The sequence below is a fragment of the Amblyraja radiata genome, chromosome 19 (assembly GCF_010909765.2).
Source record: "Amblyraja radiata isolate CabotCenter1 chromosome 19, sAmbRad1.1.pri, whole genome shotgun sequence".
Classification (NCBI taxonomy): Eukaryota; Metazoa; Chordata; class Chondrichthyes; order Rajiformes; family Rajidae; genus Amblyraja; species Amblyraja radiata.
This window is the reverse complement of record NC_045974.1, coordinates 25417469-25436650: the sequence shown is the minus strand read 5'-3', so window position 1 is coordinate 25436650 and position 19182 is coordinate 25417469. Positions and strand designations below refer to the sequence as shown.

Genomic DNA, 19182 nt, shown 5'->3' with positions numbered 1-19182 from the left:
AAGCTTCTGATATGCCATACCTCAGCCGTGATGTGGTCAGTCTGTTGAACTATTGATGATCACAGCCGACCGCAAACCTGCAAAACTCGCCACTTCGATCACTTATACTGGAATGTGTCAACAGATAGCTGTCAGGATGTAGAAACCTTAAATGGTTTCTACCTCATTTTAAGAAACTGAGTTGCGTACCTACACAGCAACGTTGACCAGATTAGTAACCTTAACCTGGGATTCCAACTCGAGAGCCATGATCTCCCGGTTGCCAAACATTTTAATTCCACTTCCCATTACCATTACCACACTGACCTTTCTGTCCTGGGCCTCCTCCAATGTCAGAGCGAGGCGAAATGCAATTGGAGGAACAGCACCTCATATTTCGCATGAGCAGCTTACAACCCAGCAGTATGAACATTGATTTATCTAATTTCAAGTAACCTCTGCATCCCCCCCGCACCCTAGTCATCCTGCCAGTTCCACTGTTTGCATCCCTGTATCCATTCATTATCACCTCTTCCCCAGTGAACAACGGGCCATTATGGGCTCTACCCTCCCTTGGTCATCTGTTGCCTGACCTGCTGAGTTATTCCAGCTCTTTGTGTCTATCTAGAGAACATCTGATCTCCATTCAGCTGGATTTTTTTACCGAGCGAGTCATTGTTTTCTAATGGTTTGCACTTTTGTTATGTCACCTTAACTGCTTCATTTAAGAAATCACTGTCAGTGACATTCTACGTTTTTTGTACAGAAGTTCATTTTTGGAATTTACTCTACCTGCTTTTATCCTCAGAGCGAACATATCTGGCATTAGACTGGGATCCTGAAGTAAAAAAGCGATGGTTTGATGACAATGCAGCAGAGGTAAATGCGTACCATGTCTGTACTAAGAATAAATGGCTGTAATGGTGCTTGATGGTATAGTGTAAAACAAAAATTCAACTTGGGCAAAACATTAAAAATGCCTGTACAGTTGTTTAAATGCTTAAGGATTCACAAAGTAGATACAAACCATATTGTAAAAACACAACTTTTTAGTGTTGTGACGAGGGAATACAATGCACAAGTAATGTCCAAAGCAGCTTCTTTTACATAATAGATTTCTAAAGTTTGAACTTTTTCTGAATATAACTACATGTATATATCTGGTTGTCTCACACTGCCATGTTTAGTTTTAGAGATACAGCGCGGAAACAGGATCTTCAGCCCACCAAGTACGCGATCCCCACACATTAACACTATCCTACATACACTAGGGACAATTTACACATACACTGCCAATTAACCTACAAACCTGTACATCTTTGGAGTGATGGAGGAAACCGAAGATCTTGGAGAAAACCCATGCGGTTACAGGGAGAACGTACAAACTCCTTACAGACACCCCCGTAATTAGGATCGAACCAGGGTCTCTGGCGCTGTAAGGCAACAACTCTACCGCTGCGCCATCTCTGCTGCAGAACAATTTTTTTACGGTCATACATCTCAATTTTTTGACTGCATTCTGTCGCAAATAGGATCATAAAATTTGCGGACGATACAACCGTGGTGGGGCTCATCTCAAATGGGAACGAGGTCGCCTATAGAGAGGAGGTGCACAGACTTTCTGAGTGGTGTGCTCACAACAATCTCTCTCTGAACACTAAAAAGACAAAGGAGATCATCACTGATTTCAGGCGACATAGAGCGGAGCTCAGGCCACTGGAGATAGGGGGCGAGGAGGTGGAGAGGGTGCCTAGTTTTTAATTTCTGGGGATCAACATCAGTGAGGATCTTAAATGGTCTGTGAACTCTGCTGTAGTTGTAAAAAAGGCGCAACAGAGACTACTTCCTCAGAACACTGAGGAAGCCCCATCTGTCTGCTAAACTGCTGGAGTCTTTCTACCGCTGTTCGGTAGAAAGCATACTGACTTACTGCATAACTGCCTGGTTTGGGAACTGTTCAGCAGCTGACAGAGCAGCTCTCCAGAAGATGATAAAAACAACTCATGGTATCATTGGACTCCCCCTGCCCCCTCTGGAGGACATTTTCCACTCCAGATGCCGCAGCAGGACCTGTAGTGAAAGACATTACACATCCTTGTCACCACCTTTTCACACTGCTGCCCTCAGGAAAAAGGTACAGGTCGCTAAAGTCACGCACTGCCAGACTCAAGAACAGCTTTTACCCATCAGCAATCTTGGAACCGAACTCTGTCTCGGGAGCGGGTTATGGGGAAGGAGGGGGGGTGGGAGACAGTGTTAATTTATGTAAATGAATCCATGGGTTGGTTTGGGGAGGGAGGGAGTGTAAAAAGTATGAGTATGTGAATGTTTGAAGTTCTTTTAAATGGAGAGACACAGTAATCTCGTTGTATGTGACACATGCAATGACAATAAAGCATTTTGATTCTGATTCTTTGCTTGATCATTTTAAAGCACCATATTAGGATAAAATGTGATGTGTGATGTTATTTTTAAAGTGTAAAGGAAGACCTAGAGATGGTTAATTGTATTTTTAACAATGCATTGAATTTGCCAAACCTTTAAAAACATGCAGTGGACAAAGTAGTTTTTCATTATAATTTTACAAACTCATTTGATATGTTCATTTGTTTTAATTCAGGATTTTGAGAAACATGAAAGTATGGAATATAGGCCTCAGAAAAAAATGTTCGTAAAATTAAAAGACTGCATTGAACTTTTTACAACGAAAGAAAAACTTGGTGCAGAAGACCCCTGGTGAGTAATTTTGGATAGAATTAAAAGTTTGCAGTTAATAGATGGAGGATATTCTTACGTCACATTGTTATGTAAACTGCTAAGCTTGATGTTTACAAAGTTACTATTGGTTTTCCAAGATTACAGTTATGACCACACTTCAGAAATGCTCCAGGATGTAACGGAAGAGACAATGAAGATGTGATATAAATGTTTTACTTCATCATAAAGTACATTGTTAATTGGAACCACTACAAAAGAAAATCAGAATAGAGCTTTGTAGTGTAATTAATTATGACATTAAATATGGTAGATCAACAAGCTGCTATTTGAGCTTCGGTTACATTTTCTCTTTGTGAAGAATTATGCTTTACTATATTAAACCGTTTTTTCTCTTTACCTGATCTCGCTACAGGCTTATTGATGGTGAAATGGAACAAGGAGCTGCTGTAGACAATACAGTGCCCTCCATAATGTTTGGGACAAAGACCCATCATTGATTTATTTGCCTCTACTCCACAATTTGAGATTTGTAATAGAAAAAAATCACATGTGGTTAAAGTGCACATTGTCAGATTTTATTAACGTGTATTTTTATACATTCTGGTTTCACCATGTAGAAGGTACAGTTGTGTTTATACTTAGTCTCCCCATTTTAGGGCACCATAATGTTTTGGTACATGGCTTCACAGGTGTTTGTCATTGCTCAGGTGTTTTTAATTGCCTCCTTCATGGAGGAAGCTTGGTTCTTGGTTTCTTGGTCCTCCAAAATATTCCAAATGGAATTTAAACTGGAGGTTGGGGAGGGAGGACTTAAGCCAGAAAGAATAATAGAGCTTTCAGCATCTAGTCTTTCCTCCAGTCTTTCCATCACCTTTGGAAACTTTTATTGCTGTTTATCAACATGAAGACCAAAGTTGTGCCAATGAAAGTCAAAGAAGCCATTGTGAGGTTACGAAGCGATGTTAGAGACATCAGCCAAATCTTAGGCTTACCAAAATCAACTGTTTGGAACATCATTAAGAAGAAAGAGAGCACTTGTGAGCTTACTACTCGCAAAGGGACTGGCAGGCCAAGGAAGACCTCCACAGCAAAGCATGGAGGAGAAAAGGAATTGCCCAAGATCCAAAGCATACCACCTCATCTGTGAAACACAGTGGTGGGGGTGTTATGGCCTGGGCATGTATGGCTGCTGAAGGTACTGGCTAACTTATCTTCATTGATGATACAACTGCTGATGGTAGTAGCATAATGAATTCTGAAGTGTATAGACACATCCTATCTGCTCAAGTTCAAACAAATGCCTCAAAACTCATTGGCCGGCGGTTCATTCTACAGCAAGACAATGATCCCAAATATACTGCTAAAACAACAAAGGAGTTTTTCAAAGCTAAAAAATGATCAATTCTTGAGTGGCCGTCAATGACCCGATCTGAACCCAATTGAGCATGCCTTTTATATGCTGAAGAGAAAACAAGCATAAGCTTTAGCTTTAGCTTAAGGTGGCTGCAATACAGGCCTGACAGAGCATCTCCAGAGAAGACACCCAGCAACTGGTGATGTCCATGAATCGCAGACTTCAAGCAGTCATTGCATGCAAAGGATATGCAACAAAATGCTAAACACGACTTTCATTTACATGACATTGCTGTGCCCCAAACATTCTGGTGCCCTGAAACGGGAGGACTATGTATAAACACTGTTGTAATTTCTATACGGTGAAACTAAAATGTATAAAAATGGCCTTTATTTAAAATCTGACAATGTGCACTTTAACCACATGTGATTTTTTTTCTATTACAAATCTCAAATTGTGGAGTACAGAGGCAAATAAATAAATGATGGGTCTTTGTCCAAAACATTATGGAGGGCACTCTATTTAGGGCAAGCAAACTGTTCTCTATTCAGAATACTTTGCTCAAAAAAACCTGTTTGCATCATCAGTAGTACAATTGCCGGTCAGTTTTGCACAAGTTACTCTCCCCTACTCTCTTTGTTCCCCAAATCCGTATAAGAGCGCCCTCCACTGGATAGATTTAACATTACATCCTCAAAACCATTCGGATGTGGACACAATACAATACAATACGGTTTTATTCATCACATTGCACATAAAGTGCAAGTGAAATGAATTTGTCAGCAGTGGTACAATGAGAAAGAACACACAATAAACAATAAAAAATTTACACAAACATCCACTACAGCATTCATCACTGTGGTGGAAGGCACAAAATTTGGCCAGTCCTCCTTCATTTCCCCCCGTGGTCGGGACCAGAGTCCAGAGTCAGTCCAGAGTCGGCTCTTCCCCACCAGAGACCGCGGCTTTAGGTTGGTGTACGCCGCAGGCCGGCGGTCGAAGATTTAAAGTCCCCGCCGCAGCCAGAAGCACCGCAGACCGCAGGGCCGGCGGTCGAAGCTCCCCTCTAGGGGTGATGGTAAGTCCACGCTGGGTCCGCGGTAGAAGTTGGCCGCGGGCCGGCGGTGGAAGCTCCTTCTCACTATATTCTCCCACGAGGGATCCCGGGCTGCGGACGCCGCGCCAGCTGAACCTCTGCAGACCGCGGCATCAGTCTGCCGGCTTCCGCGGGCCAGCAAAACGGAGCGCTCCCCTCCGGCGAGCCCCAGCGAGGGCTCAACCGCTACGCGCCGAGAGTCCACGCCACGCCCGCCGCTGAAGCCCCGGGCGTGTCTCCGGGAAAGGCCACCCGATCCTCGTTGTTAAGCCACGGGGGAGGCGACCTGGAAAAAGTCGCCTCTCCATGGAGGAGGCGACCGAAACGGTTTCCCCCTTACCCCCCCACACCACCCCCAACACAAGACACACAAAGATCATAAAAAACATACTTTAAAACATACTAAAAAAACAAAAAAAGTTGGGGGGAAACGGACACGCTGCTGACAGGGTGCCGGCTTGCAGCGCCCCCACCGCTGCATGTTGAGCACTGTCGCTTAATGCTAAATTTAGGTTTAGAAGGATAAGGGCTAAACACAGGCAGATGGGGCACGTTGGTCGGTGTGGGCAAGTTGGGCCAATGGGCCTGTATGACTATGACTATAATTTTCTTTCTCTGGATCTTTGGCTGGGATTGCTGTTTGACAAATAAAATGAAATGGAAATAATAACAAGTATTTTAAGCCTCTTGATGTGTTTTTCTTCAGGTATTGTCCCAACTGCAAGCAACATCAGCAAGCCACCAAAAAGTTAGATCTGTGGTCACTGCCCCCTGTCTTAGTGGTCCACTTGAAGCGGTTTTCCTATAGTCGATACTGGCGAGATAAGCTGGACACACTGGTTGATTTTCCAATTAGGTATGTCCTAGAATGACAAACTTGGCCATTGACTCTAGAGCAGATTGTCTTTGATTTTGGGCATCACCTTGGAGCAGTGGTAAAGTTGTTGCCTTACAGCGTCAGAGACCCAGATTTGATCCTCTCAACGTGTGCTGTCTGTACGAAGTTTGCACATTCTCCCCGTGTCTATGTGGGTTTTCTCTGGGTGCTACGGTTTCCTCAAACATCCCCAAGACATGCAGGTTTGTTGGTTAATTGGCTTCCGTACAATTGTCCCTAGTGTGTAGGATAGGATAGAACTGGACGGTGCGGACTCAGTGGGCCGAAGGGCCTGCTTCCAACCAAACTAATTTGTGGGGAGAATAATGTTGATAATATTAATAACGTTAATAATCTCTGTGTCAAGTGCAAGCCTTCGTAAACTCATTTGAGTCCCACATTAGACAAACTGCTTTGCCAAGTTCCAGAGTTTTCGTATAATATGGATATTAGTTTAACCAATTGGAAAATACATATCACCATGGTCCTAGGCTCTGGCAGGGGAATGAACAAAGCACATGGATGTTTGTGGGGAAGAGAGGGAAATCAGTTTAGACAGTCTGCCTGCTGCTGCTGATTTTAGGGCTAAATTGTTCTATTCCAATGATGAAAACCAGACAGCATTTAATGATCAATGCCCAAAGACCTGGAGGAACTCAGCAGGTCAGGAGGCATCAGTGAAAGAAATGGACAGGTAACATTCCGGGTTCAGACTGAAAACGTCACCTGTACAATTCCCTCCGCAGATGCTGGTTAAACAGAAGATAGACACATGAAGCTGGAGTAACTCAGCGGATTAGGCAGCATCTCTGGAGAAAAGGAATGGATGATGTTTCAGTTGGAGAACCTACTTCAGACTGAAGATGTGTCTCGACCCGAACGTCACCTATTCCTTTTCTCCAGAGATGCTGCCTGATTGGCTGAGTCACTCCAGCTGATTGTATCTACCTTCCCTCCACAGATGTTGCCTGACCAGTTGAGTTCCTCTAGCACTGTGTTTTGCTCAAGGTTCTCACATCTTGTGACATAATTAAATTATGTTCATCGACAGATATGATTCTTAGATTCATAAAGATTTAATATATCTGATGGATAGATGCCTAACAATCCCAAGACTTCTCAAAGTATTCCTCCATTCTAGGAACATCACTTTTAAATCACTCACTGTTTCCTCTATGAAGGAGATAAACCAGTGACAGAACAGATCTGATGGAGTATTCGATTCCAGGATTGTTACTTCTAATGTTAAAAGATTTGTTTGGCTTGATATAAAAGAAATATTTTTAGCATGCGTACAAGTAAGTTTGTAATTTTAATTCTCTCTGTTTTCATCAGTAATTTAGATTTGTCAGAATTTCTTATCAATCCAAATGCTGGCCGCTGTGAATATAATTTGATTGCCGTGTCTAATCACTATGGTGGAATGGGTGGAGGGCATTGTAAGTATTCCCAATCAATTGTGATGGTGATTTAATTTTTTTAAACCTTTAAATCCAATTTCATTCACAAAACTCATAAATCAACTATGCACAATTTCCTGTTATGTCTGGTTCCTATGCTAAATGTGTTTAATTCAAGTCAAGGGTGTTTTATTGTCAAATGTCCCGAATGGGACAATGAAATTCTTACTTGCTGCAGCACAACAGAATATGTGAATATGTAAACATTGTATATAACGGGGAAAAAAAGAAAAGGTTCAGTAAATAACAAATAATAATATAGCCTTTTGCAGTTCAGAGCTCAAAGCTTAATTGTTGTGTTTAATAGCCTGATGGCTGTGGGGAAGAAGCTGTTCCTGAACCTGGACGTTACAGTCTTCAGGCTCCTGTATCTTCTTCCTGATGGCAGTGGTGAGATAAGTGTGTGGCCAGGATGGTGTGTGTCCTTGATGATTTTGGCTGCCTTTTTGAGACAGCGACTACGATAGATCTTTTCGATGGTGGGGAGGTCAAAGCCGGTAATGAACTGGGCAGTGGTCACGACTTTTTGTAGTCTTTTTCGCTCCAAGTTCAAGTTGCCGAACCAGGACACGATGCAACCAGTCAGAATGCTCTCTACCGTGCATCTGTAGAAGTTTATGAGAATCCTCTTCGACATGCCGAATCTCTGTAATCTTCTCAGGAAGTAGAGTCGCTGATGTGCCTTCTTTACAATTGCATCGGTGTGCTGGGTCCAGGAAAGATCTTCTGACATATGCACGCCCAGGAATTGGAAGTTAATGACCCTCTCCACCATTGTCCCGTTGATATAAACAGGATTGTGGGTCCTCATCCTTCCCCTACCAAAGTCCACAATCAGTTCCTTGGTCTTACTGATGTTGAGAGCCAGTTTGTTGTGCTGGCACTGTTTGGTCAGTCGGTCGATGTCACTTCTATACTCTGACTCGTCCCTATCTGTGATTCGTCCAACCACAGTGGTGTCATCGGCGAACTTGATGATGGAGTTCGCACTATGACCGGCTACACAGTCATGGGTATAGAGTGAGTAAAGTAGGGGGCTGAGCACGCAGCCTTGAGGTGCTCCCGTACTAATTGTTACTGAGGATGAAGTGGTTCCTCCAATTCGAACAGACTGTGGTCTTGATGAGGAAGTCGAGGATCCAATTGCAGAGGGATGCGCAGAGGCCCAGTTCCATGAGCTTGGTAACCAGCTTGGAAGGGGTAACTGGAGGGAGGAAACTGAAGTCTCATCCACAGTAACCCAGTGAAGTTATAAGAGTAACTGCCTGTTGAATCTCTGCTTGGATGTCTTATTGCTGTAAATTTTGAGACTTTTGGAAAGAATTGACTGAAGCTGGCAAGCTGAGAAACTGCTGCTCACAATTCAACCAGCCAGAATGAGTCTCTTTTTATGGCCTTCTTTACTGCCCAATATAAAGCAGAGGGGAAAGATTTAATAGGAACCCGAGGGGCTACTTGTTCAAACAGGGTGGTTCATATATAGAACAAGCTGTCAGAGGCAGTGGTAAAGTGGGTATATTTACAACATTTAAAAGACACTTGGACAGATACATGGATCGGAATGGTTTGGAAGGATATGTGCAGCAGCAGGCAAGTGGAATTAGCTCAGTTATGCACCTTGGTCGGTATGGATACGTTGGGCTGTTATCCATTCTTCTGTCCTGCATGACTCTATGACTCCGACTCTTGACATTCTGGGGATTTGTTTAAAAGGCTGCAGATCCAGATAACATTTGCAGGATATATCCAGCCTGCATTTTCTGTCATTGTGCTCACTTCTTATCTTGTAGATACAGCCTTTGCCAAGAACAAAGATGACAAGTGGTACTATTTTGATGACACCAGCGTTTCATCTGCAACAGAAGACCAAATAGTGGCAAGTATCTTCAATGTAGTTATCCCCTCATACAATTAAGAACCCACTGTATTTTTTTTGAGATAATGCAATGATGAGAATATTGGAATGTTTGCAAAAGTTTATTTTTACTTTCAATCCAGCAATGCACATCATTTTGAAACTTCTCTTTACAAGGACTCAAAAGAAATATAGTTTGCAAAGCAATGTCTTTGTGAAAACCTATATTATTCTCAAAGAAATAATATGGAAGTGTATTTAGTTTTGTTTATTATCAGGTGTGCCGAGGTACAATGAAAAGCTTTTTGTTGCGTGCTATACAGTCAGCGGAAAGACGATACATGAATACAATCCAGCCATGTACAAATATAGGATGAAGGGAATAATGTTTAGTCTAGTAAACTCTAATCAAACTCTAGTAAACTCTAATCAAAGATAGTCCGAGGGTCACCAATGAGGTAAATGGTAGCTCAGGACCACTCTCTAGTTGGTGATAGGATGGTTCAGTTGCCTGATGACAGCTGGGAAGAAACTCTCCCTGAATCTGGAGGGGTGCATTTTCATACTACTATACCTATTGTAGTAGGCTGTGGGCCGAGGAGCTTTTTCGTTCAAATTCGTGACCCAACTCACGGAACTACCTGAATTTTTAACATATTGCGTAAAAATATTATATAAATCATACCTGAAACTGAAAGGATCATGGCTGCCTCCTAATTACATCAATATCAATAGCAAGGTTTCCAAGGAATAAAGGTAATGCTCACCTTGTTGATAATTATATTTTTCAATTGATTTATCTTCATCAAGTTATGATGTGAACTGTTAAATAAAAACTGCATGCACATAAACTGAGCTGTACATTGCCATGTAAAAATGATAAATAACAAATGTAAAGCTAGGATTAGGGTCAGGGTCAGTCGGTCGGTCAGTCTGTCGGTCGGGCTTGTCGGTAGGCCGATGGATGCTGTGGAGGATCGGTCCGGCTGTCGGGCCGTTGGGCAGCCGGTGGGTGGTGAGAGTGGCCGGGCCGCCGGTGGATGGTGAGAGTGGTCGGTCCGCCGGTGGGTGCTGCGAGGGGTCGGTCGGGCTGTCAGTAGGCCGGTGTTGCAGCGAACGGGCGGTCTGACGGAGCCGGCGCTATGGTGGTGCTGAAAGCGGCCCGGGCGGCATGCAGGGCAATGCTGCTCCCCACCATCATCACCACGGTGATCGAGAAGGGCATGCTGGCCGAGGTGGACGCGCTGCAGGACCACACGTACGGAGCCCCCAGCCGGTCCTAAAGCGGCTCCAGCTCCAACCGTAGGCAGCTCTGGAATGGGGGCGAGTTGGGGGTTAGGCATTTTCCTGTCAGTGGAAGATGCCTTGGCCTTCCCCCAGCCTGGCACTGCCCCTGTCCCAATATAGCCGTGACCCCCACTCTGCACACTGGCAGTCAGTGGGGTTCAGTAAACGGGGGAATCCACAGGAACTGCCCTCACCCATTAATTAGGCTGGTTCAGGAACCAGACCTCTGCGGCAGTCTCATTCAAAATATACACACACAATTATATTAATTATAATATATATATATATATTATAATAATATATGGTGTAATAATATATAGTTTAAATAGACTGCAACACGGAAATAGGCTCCCCATGGTGTAATGTGGGCATTGGACACTAGATAGCAGTTACTTTTTTGATCTCATTTTCTAATTAGTTTACACTTTTGGCACTGACGAGTCATGATTTCCTTCTCAATTATATTTTATCTAAATCTGTGCAAAATTTCATGTAGTTCCGAAAATTGATTTCTAGACACATTTTTGATGCTCGGCCCACAGCCTATTGTCAGTACTGAAATGAACTGGATCTTGTTGAAGAAGGAATGGGCTGATCAGGCCTGCTGGTATGCAGGCTAATTGGCCTCTGTATAATTGCCCCTGATGCGTAGGGAGTGGATGAAAAAGTGGGATAATATAAGACTAGTTAGTTCACTCGTGTGTCAGATGACGTATAGCTCGTCATCGTCCAACATGTTGAGAGAATTGGTCGCCCGACGCGTCACAGAGTACATCGTGTCGTCGTTTCCGGGGATCGCCACGAGGAGGTTTCTTACATGATCCCCATAAGACTAGTATGAATGGGTGATCGACAGATGGCGTGGGCTGAAGGGCCTGTTCCTATCGAAGATTGACACAAAATGCTGAAGTACCTCAGCGGGTCAGGCAGCATCCCTGGAGAAAAGGATTCCTTTTCCCCAGAGATGCTGCCTGAACCGCTGAGTTATTCCAGCGTTTTGTGTCTATCTTCAGTGTAAACCAGCATTTGCAGTTCCTTCCTGCACATTGGGCCTGTTTTCATGATGTACCTTTAAAACTAAACTCAATTTTGCACCTTGTGAACTGCCATCGACATTTGCATCCCTTTGTAATTTTTAGCCAAATGTTCCTGTTATTTGCTCCTAGTATTCCTTTATTGTCCAGTTAATAAGTTTGTTGGCTTGTCCATAACATGAAAGGAATGTTAGATACCTTGAGATCCCTTCTAGCACTCTTCTGCACAATGGGGACAATTTACAATATTTTCCAAAGCCAATTAACCGACAAACCTGCACGTCTTTGGAGTGTGGGCGGAAACCGGAGCACCCAGAGGAATCCCACGCAGTCACGGAAAAAACGTACAAACTCTGTACAGATAGCACCCGTAGTCAGGATCAAATCCAGGTCTCTGGCGCTATAAGGCAGCTACTCTACCGTTGCGCCACCATGCCTCAAAGAGTCAATGGCATTATAGAAGCAAGGAACTGCACATGCTGGTTTATAAAAGAAGACACAAAGTGCTGGAGTACCTCAGCGGATCAGGGAGCAACTCTGGAGACCATGGAGGTGACATTTTGGTTTGGGACCCTTCTTTAGACTTACTGTAGGGGGAAGAAAGAAAGCTGGAAAGAGGATGGGCAGGACAAAGCCTGGCAGGTAATAGGTTGGTCCAGCTGAGAGGAGTTTCTGATAGGCAGATGGTTGAACAAAGGCCAGCGATGAAAAAGCTAGAGATAAGAATAAGGGAGTTGTGGATTATGAAGCTGAAGGATTGAATGTAGGGGGAAGGGGCGAAACAAGGAACTGCAGATTTCCTTGATGCTACCTGCAGATGCTGGTTTACCAAGGAAAGACACAAAATGCTGGAGTCACTCAGCGGCTCAGGCAGCATCCCTGGAGAACATAGATAGGTGATGTTTCAGGTTGGGACACTTCAGTCTGAAGAAGGGTCCAGACTTGAAATACCATGTATCCATGTTCTCCAGAGACGCTGTCTGACCAGCTGAGTTGCTCCAGCATTCTTTCCTCACTGGAAGGGAAGGTGGAGGAGAGAAATAGGTGTGAGTGCCAGTGGGACACGGGAGGACAGGGGTTATGTAGTTTTATGTACATAAAATTGGAGCGTGTAATGTTCACACCGTTAGCACTGGTGCTTGTGGGCAGCCATGAAGTTGTGGTCACTGACTTGGTGTGAATAAGACAGCCTATTAATAAATCACCCTCTTTCAACAGTCCAAAGCTGCTTACGTACTCTTCTACCAGAGACAAGACACAGTCAGTGGCACGGGCTATTTTGCACATGATCACAGTGCCAAGGAGGAAACTTCTGCTGCTTTAGGCGCTGCTCGGGACAGTGATGAGGACTGCAATGAGAACGATGCAGAGAATGAAAACTGCATGCACACAAACTGAGCTGTACAATGCCATGTGAAAACTCTCCAATGCAGACTCCTGCACAGACACTGAAACGCTGGAAGCAAACCACAAACTAGGAGCGTGAGATCATCTGGAAAGGAGGTGCTGCATCAGTCTGAGCGAGAAGCCATTTTGGACTTTGTGTCAAAATAGACTTAAGTGAATTACTTGAAGCTGAAACATGTTAGAAATGCGATTAGATGCTAACTGCGGTATATGATCCATGAAATCTATTTGTCTTACTGATGTATGCAGGTTCCTTACACTCAATATATGCAGAAATATTTAAGTGATTCCCATCTTCACCACTCTATAGTTTTTGACAATATACCTACTGGCTAATGTTTTCACCCCAAAAATTGCCATTTTTAAAAAAAAGTTTTGTGTCTGTTAGCTAAAAGTGTGCAATGTATGTGCCCTGCTTCAGCGACAGAGAATGTAAGCACTTAAACTGAGAGGACTGCTGCTTCACTCATTCTGTGACAAAGTTTGCTGTTTGACATGGGTTAAACAATCATCACAAAGGGCCATAGAGATTAAGCACGAGTGACAGAGCTGCCACTTGAAAATGATGTGCAGTGACTTCAAACTTCCCATTAAGCAGTTAGCTTCCATTACGAACTGCTGACCCGGATTGAGCTTTCGAAACACGCGCTGCCTGTGGATGTTTCTGAACTCTACTTTAACCCTTTGAGGACTGCACTGGCATTTCTGCACCGAACCACAAAATCACGGCTGCATTCGTTCAAAGTATCAACCGCGGTCCCACTAAATTTCTCGAGCTCCTCTCTCTCTCTCTCCGAATAGCTGTGAGGTGCAGCGTTAGAAAATCGTTTTTGCAGGTGTTCTGTGACAGAAAACATTTTTTTTAAACTGCAAAGAACTTGCAGTACTCAGGGTTAAAAATAGAATGTCACAACAATTAAATTGATGTGCTGGATGGTTTTTCATTTGTTCAGCAAACTGAAAGTTTGCATACTTTCATTATATTGTACAACCTGTGGGGGGGGGGGGGAGGGGGGGTAAGGGGGTAATCAAACTATCTTTGTGTCGAAGATGGTGTATTAAAACTACACAACTTTAATAATAGAGGTATAAATTATATAAAATTTGATAGAATGTGAGCAAGTGGGTTGATTTTATTTTAATTCCTGTTCGGAATTCACCATAGCCTTACTGCATATCTGCATATTAAATTATGTATTTGCATGTTGCAGTTACCAAGTTTGGGTGTGTGTGTGAGTGTGTGTATATATTACAAGGTACATTGCATTTTATTTACGAGGGCTGCATTCACGGGGCCAGGATGCCAACAGCTAGAATGAGGATTTTCAAATTGTTTTGTGAATTGTAATTCAAATGATTTTTTTTTTTCTTCGTTTGTTACTGCCAGTGGCAGATGCTATATAATGCTAAAGATTTGCTCCTCTACCTGAATCATTTGCTATTGTGACCTATTACCATAAACAAAATGATGGTCTTCATCACTTTTAAAAGGCAACAAAAACACTTTAAAAATGGATTTGAATGTTGTAGTGTATAAATAAGTTCACTCTGTGAGTGTACACTTGGTAAGTTATTATTGAAATGTTCTAGCTAAAAAGACATAGAAACACTATAGGTCAGAATGAGTTGCGTATGTCAAGAATGGCTTTGCTGAATATTAGTGCTGATATTTCTCTTGATGTTTTACAGTCAGTATCTTCGCCTTTTTGATTTTTTTCCTCTTTTTTGTAAAATAAAAGTCACAAACCTCCAGCATGTTCGAGGTAAACATTTTGACTGCACTTAGTTTCATTTAATTTTACATTTGAGACTTGCATGTTTATTTATATAAATCTACAATAAAGTTAGACTGCGCCTTATTTACAACGCTCTGTACTGATGGCTGTGGAAAGAGACTGCCTAACTCAGTAGTCACTGGTACTTTGCAGGAGAGGTGGGGAGATAAACTGCACTACTGTGTAGCCAGGTATAGTGTGGTCATGTCGAATGTTTTTCAATGAAGGTTTACAAAGTTTCAACAATCTAGCGTTCAAACAATTTGCTCAATTCATGTGTCCTCAATGGGCAATTTATTAATAAGAAATATTTGTGGGAACTTTGAAATAAAACTGCATAACTCTTGCATATGCAATGATTGTAATCTTTACATATCAATAAAATAGAAAAAACCTATTTAGAATAATGTGCTGGAAGATAAAGCTGTTTGATGAATAGTGCTGACTTCTTGGTAATGTGTGAGTCCTCTCTAAATGGCCTGTTTGACCTATGCTGGGTTCATATGTATGCGGTGTGTGACGTCTGACTGGAGAGGATGAGAGTTTATTTCAGTAGAAATTGCGTCATTCTCTGCCCAGGGATAAATTTTAAGACTAGAAATTGCTACCTTCTACTTGAGCCTATTGACAGCAAAGGTAGACGCACAGCGCATTTTTCAGTTGTTCTGTTGGGCAAAAGGAACAATGGGAAAATGCAATGGAGCTGAGCGCTGTTCAGTCTCGACTTCAGAGTAGGGAAGTTGGCTCTCTCTTGCCATGTATGGCCCTGATTACCAGACCAGCTGTAGACTCTGAGAATGTCTGCTTCACCAAAAGGAAGATGTTTGCTTTCGCTCAGCTGTTCATAAGACCATAAGGCACAGGAGCACCGAGTCATGGCTGATCTATTCTCAACCCCATTCTCCAGCCTTCTCCCCACAATCTTTGACACCCTCCCTAATCAAGAACCTGTCAATCTCCGCTTTAAAAGTACCTCATGTCTTGGCCTCCACGGCCATCTGTGGTAATGGATTCCACAGATTTATCACCCTTTGGCTAAAGAAATTCCTCCTCATCGTTCTCCATTCACCGACTCTCCACTGGTTGGTTTCTTACGTCAGGGCAGGACAGCAAATACGTATACGTTCCAGCTGTGTCCATTTGCAGATGGAAAGTAGCTGAAAATACTGGCTGAAAGAATTGATGCAGATGGATGGAACTGAGTTAGCATGTGTGGGTGTGAGATTGGGAGTGGCCAGCAGGTACATGGAGCCTTTCATATTCCCACCATAAATCCCAGCTAATCTATTTACAAGGAGTCAGGCTTTTCTGTTCTCTCCACTACCAAAACATCAATGGTAGTGGGAGTGTGTGAATGTATTTCTGTCGGTGAAACTACTGATGTTGATCAGCTACAGAGCCCTCCATAATATTTGGGACAAAGACCCATAATTTAGTTATCAACTCCACAATTTGAGATTTGTAATAGAATTTTAACAGTTTTATTCTTATTCTTGGCAATTAAACACACTTGAGCAATTACAAACGCCTGTGAAGTCATGTGTCCCAGACATTATGGTGCCCTGAAATGGGGTACTATGTATAAACACAGCTGTAATTTCTACATGGTGAAACCAAAATGTATAAAAATGCCCTTGAATAGCATCTGACAATGTGCACTTTAACCACATGTGATTTTCTTTTAATTACAAGTCTCACATTGTGGAGTACAGAGGCAAATAAATAAATGGTGGGTCTTTGTCACAAACATTATAGAGGGCACTTTATGTAGATATGATTCCATGGTGTTTTTCTGCAGAAGAAGCATCCTATCCCAAATCATTGATTTGGAGTATGCAGTGACAATTCATTTTTTTCTTGCAATCTTTTCGGAGAGTTAATCCAGGTTTTTGTGTTCTAAGGTTGGGACTAAAATCAGTTTAAAAAATGTAAACCAGAAACTGCAGTTTCCTTCTTACACTATAAAATTGGCTGCATAGCTCAGAAGCAGGTAATCCATCCTGCTTCTCTGTGTTTTTCCATTCTTCTGCCTCACACCTTCTGTTTTAATATCTGGTCTTTGTTCCAAACAACTGTCTATCAAAAAAAACTTTCACCTGTGTCCATACTTTGTCCTGCCCATCCTCTCTCCAAAATTTCTTTCCCCACCCCCCTCTTCCGACCACAATCAGTCTGAAGAAAAGTCCCGACCAGAAACGTTGCCTGTCCATGTCCTCTGGAGATACTGCCTGACCCGCTGAGTTACTCCAGCATTGTATGTCCTTCTGTCTGTGCTGCCATTTGACATAAATATCCAGTTGTTCCTGCAGTCTGGAATTGTCTTTCCCAAGTTGCTGTAGAATCTGCCTTCTCTGTCCTTTTCAAGCAGTGTATTCTAGACCACCAACTGCACGGTGCATTACAATAAGTCTACATGCTTGCAAGCTCCTATGGTAATCTGCTGCCTGGCCTTGCAAATCATGCATCCAAAGTAGTGTATCAAGTACTCTGGATCAGAAATGTTTCAGATCTGGTGGTAGATACAAAATGCTGGAGAAACTCAGCGGGACAGGCAGCGTCTCTAGAGAGTAGGAATGGATAACGTTTCGGGTCGAAACCCTTCTTCAGACTGATGTCAGGGGAGTTGGTGGGACGGAGTAAGAGCGTAGTCGGAGACAGTAAGACAGGTTGGAGAACTGGGAAGGGGCAGGGGATGGAGAGAGAGGGAGAGCAAGAGCTGGAGATCTGGTGTTGTGTGTCTCACACACGTTAGCAATAACATAGCAATTTGTACCTCAATGATTGCATTTAAACCAAGCCAGTAGAAAAATAAGTGTTTAAATCTATTTAAAATATTTGATCAAGATTTCTTATGTTCAAGGAGGCCATTCGGCCATACATACTAATATGCCAGCTCTACGAGGGCTTTCCCTATTAGTACCCAATACCCTGAACAATGTTTTCTGATATATTATTGTGGTGATTCTGAAAGCACACTAGGCAATAGATTGCATTTTGAAAATATTTTGTTCAATGGTTTGCTACTTGGCTGTTCAGGGAAGTATAGAAACAAATACTGGAATCTTATCAGTTGGGAAAGAATGGGCAGAAACAGTCTCGCCAGCAGCTTCACTGAGGGGAGAAACAGCATTAACACTGAACCCACAAACAAAATGCTGGAGTAACTCAGTGGGTCAGACAGCTGAGTGGACAGACTACATCTTGGGTTGGGGCCCCTCGTTGTGTCTTGAAGAAGGGTCCTGACCCGAAATGTCATCTGTCCACTCCATCCACAGCTGCAGCCTACTCTGCTGACTTCCTCAAGCAGTTTATTTTTTTTTTATTGCTCAACCATTCCAGCATCTATATTCTCTTGTGTCTCAATATTAAAGTCCGAGGACCTGGGTTAATGTTACACCATGATTAACAAATATAGAGGAGGGAAAGGAAAGCAGAGGCACAAGGCCTAGTGCGGAAGCTGCAGATAATTAAACATGAATAGTATAGAGCAAAGGAAGTCAGACAAATCTGCAAACAAATGATGGATGTTAAGGAAGCATGGCCTGGTGTGTGGAAGCAAGGCAGCTGGAGTTAAAGGTGCAGGCCACCTTGCTGGTTATTCCCAAATGTTCTACCCTCAGTACCAGCCTAGACCCCCCCTCCCCTCCCCATGGTGCCTCTGCTGTATCATACCTTTATTGGAGAAAATGAATGCAGCGATCAAGTCTTAAAATTGCAAAACACAAAGTGCTGGAGGAACTCAGCGGGTCAGGCAGCATCTGTGGAGAAAATTGATAGAGGTTGTTTGGTGTTGGGACCCTTCTTCAGACCAATCCGTCTGATCAAGTGTCCCGACCTGTCCATTCCCTCAACGGAGGCTGCCTGACCTGCTGAGTTCCACCAGCGCTGAGTGTTTGCCTCAAGATTCCAGCATCTGCAGATCCCTGTGTCGCTAAATGTGTTTGAATTGGTGTTGAGGCTGGAAGGCAGCAAAGTGCCTAATGAGGAAACAGGTGCTGTTCCTAGAGCTTGCATAAACAGACTTTCATGGTAGAAGCAGGAGGCTAGAGGTTGGGAAGTAACGTTGGCGCAGCGCCAGAGATCCGGGTTCGATCCTGACTACAGGTGCTGTTTGTACGGAGTTTGTATGTTCTTCCCTGTGATCGTGTGGGTTTTTCACAGGTGTTCCCGTTTCCTCCCACACACCACTAAAACGTACAGGTTTGTAGATTAATTGGCTTTGGTAAAAATTATGAATTGTCTTTAGTGTATAGGATAGTGTTAGTGTACGGGGATCGCTGGTCGGCAAGGATTCAGCGGGCCCAAGGGCTTGTATCCGCGCTGTATCCCTAAACTAAACT

General features: G+C 43.1%; 1 protein-coding gene across 5 annotated transcripts in view; it reads left to right on the top strand.

Annotated features, from left to right (window-relative positions):
- usp15 (ubiquitin specific peptidase 15) overlaps positions 1 to 15198 on the top strand; it is a 90499-nt gene extending 75301 nt beyond the window's left edge. For all 5 annotated transcript variants that reach the window (XM_033038108.1, XM_033038107.1, XM_033038106.1 and 2 more), the window contains 6 exons: positions 788 to 858; positions 2600 to 2715; positions 5854 to 6003; positions 7360 to 7463; positions 9275 to 9360; positions 12879 to 15198. In XM_033038108.1, the coding sequence (XP_032893999.1) occupies positions 788 to 858; positions 2600 to 2715; positions 5854 to 6003; positions 7360 to 7463; positions 9275 to 9360; positions 12879 to 13058 (707 nt within the window). In that variant the 3' untranslated portion in view covers positions 13059 to 15198. The remainder of the gene's footprint in view (positions 1 to 787; positions 859 to 2599; positions 2716 to 5853; positions 6004 to 7359; positions 7464 to 9274; positions 9361 to 12878) is intronic.
- Positions 15199 to 19182: the final 3984 nt, after the last annotated feature.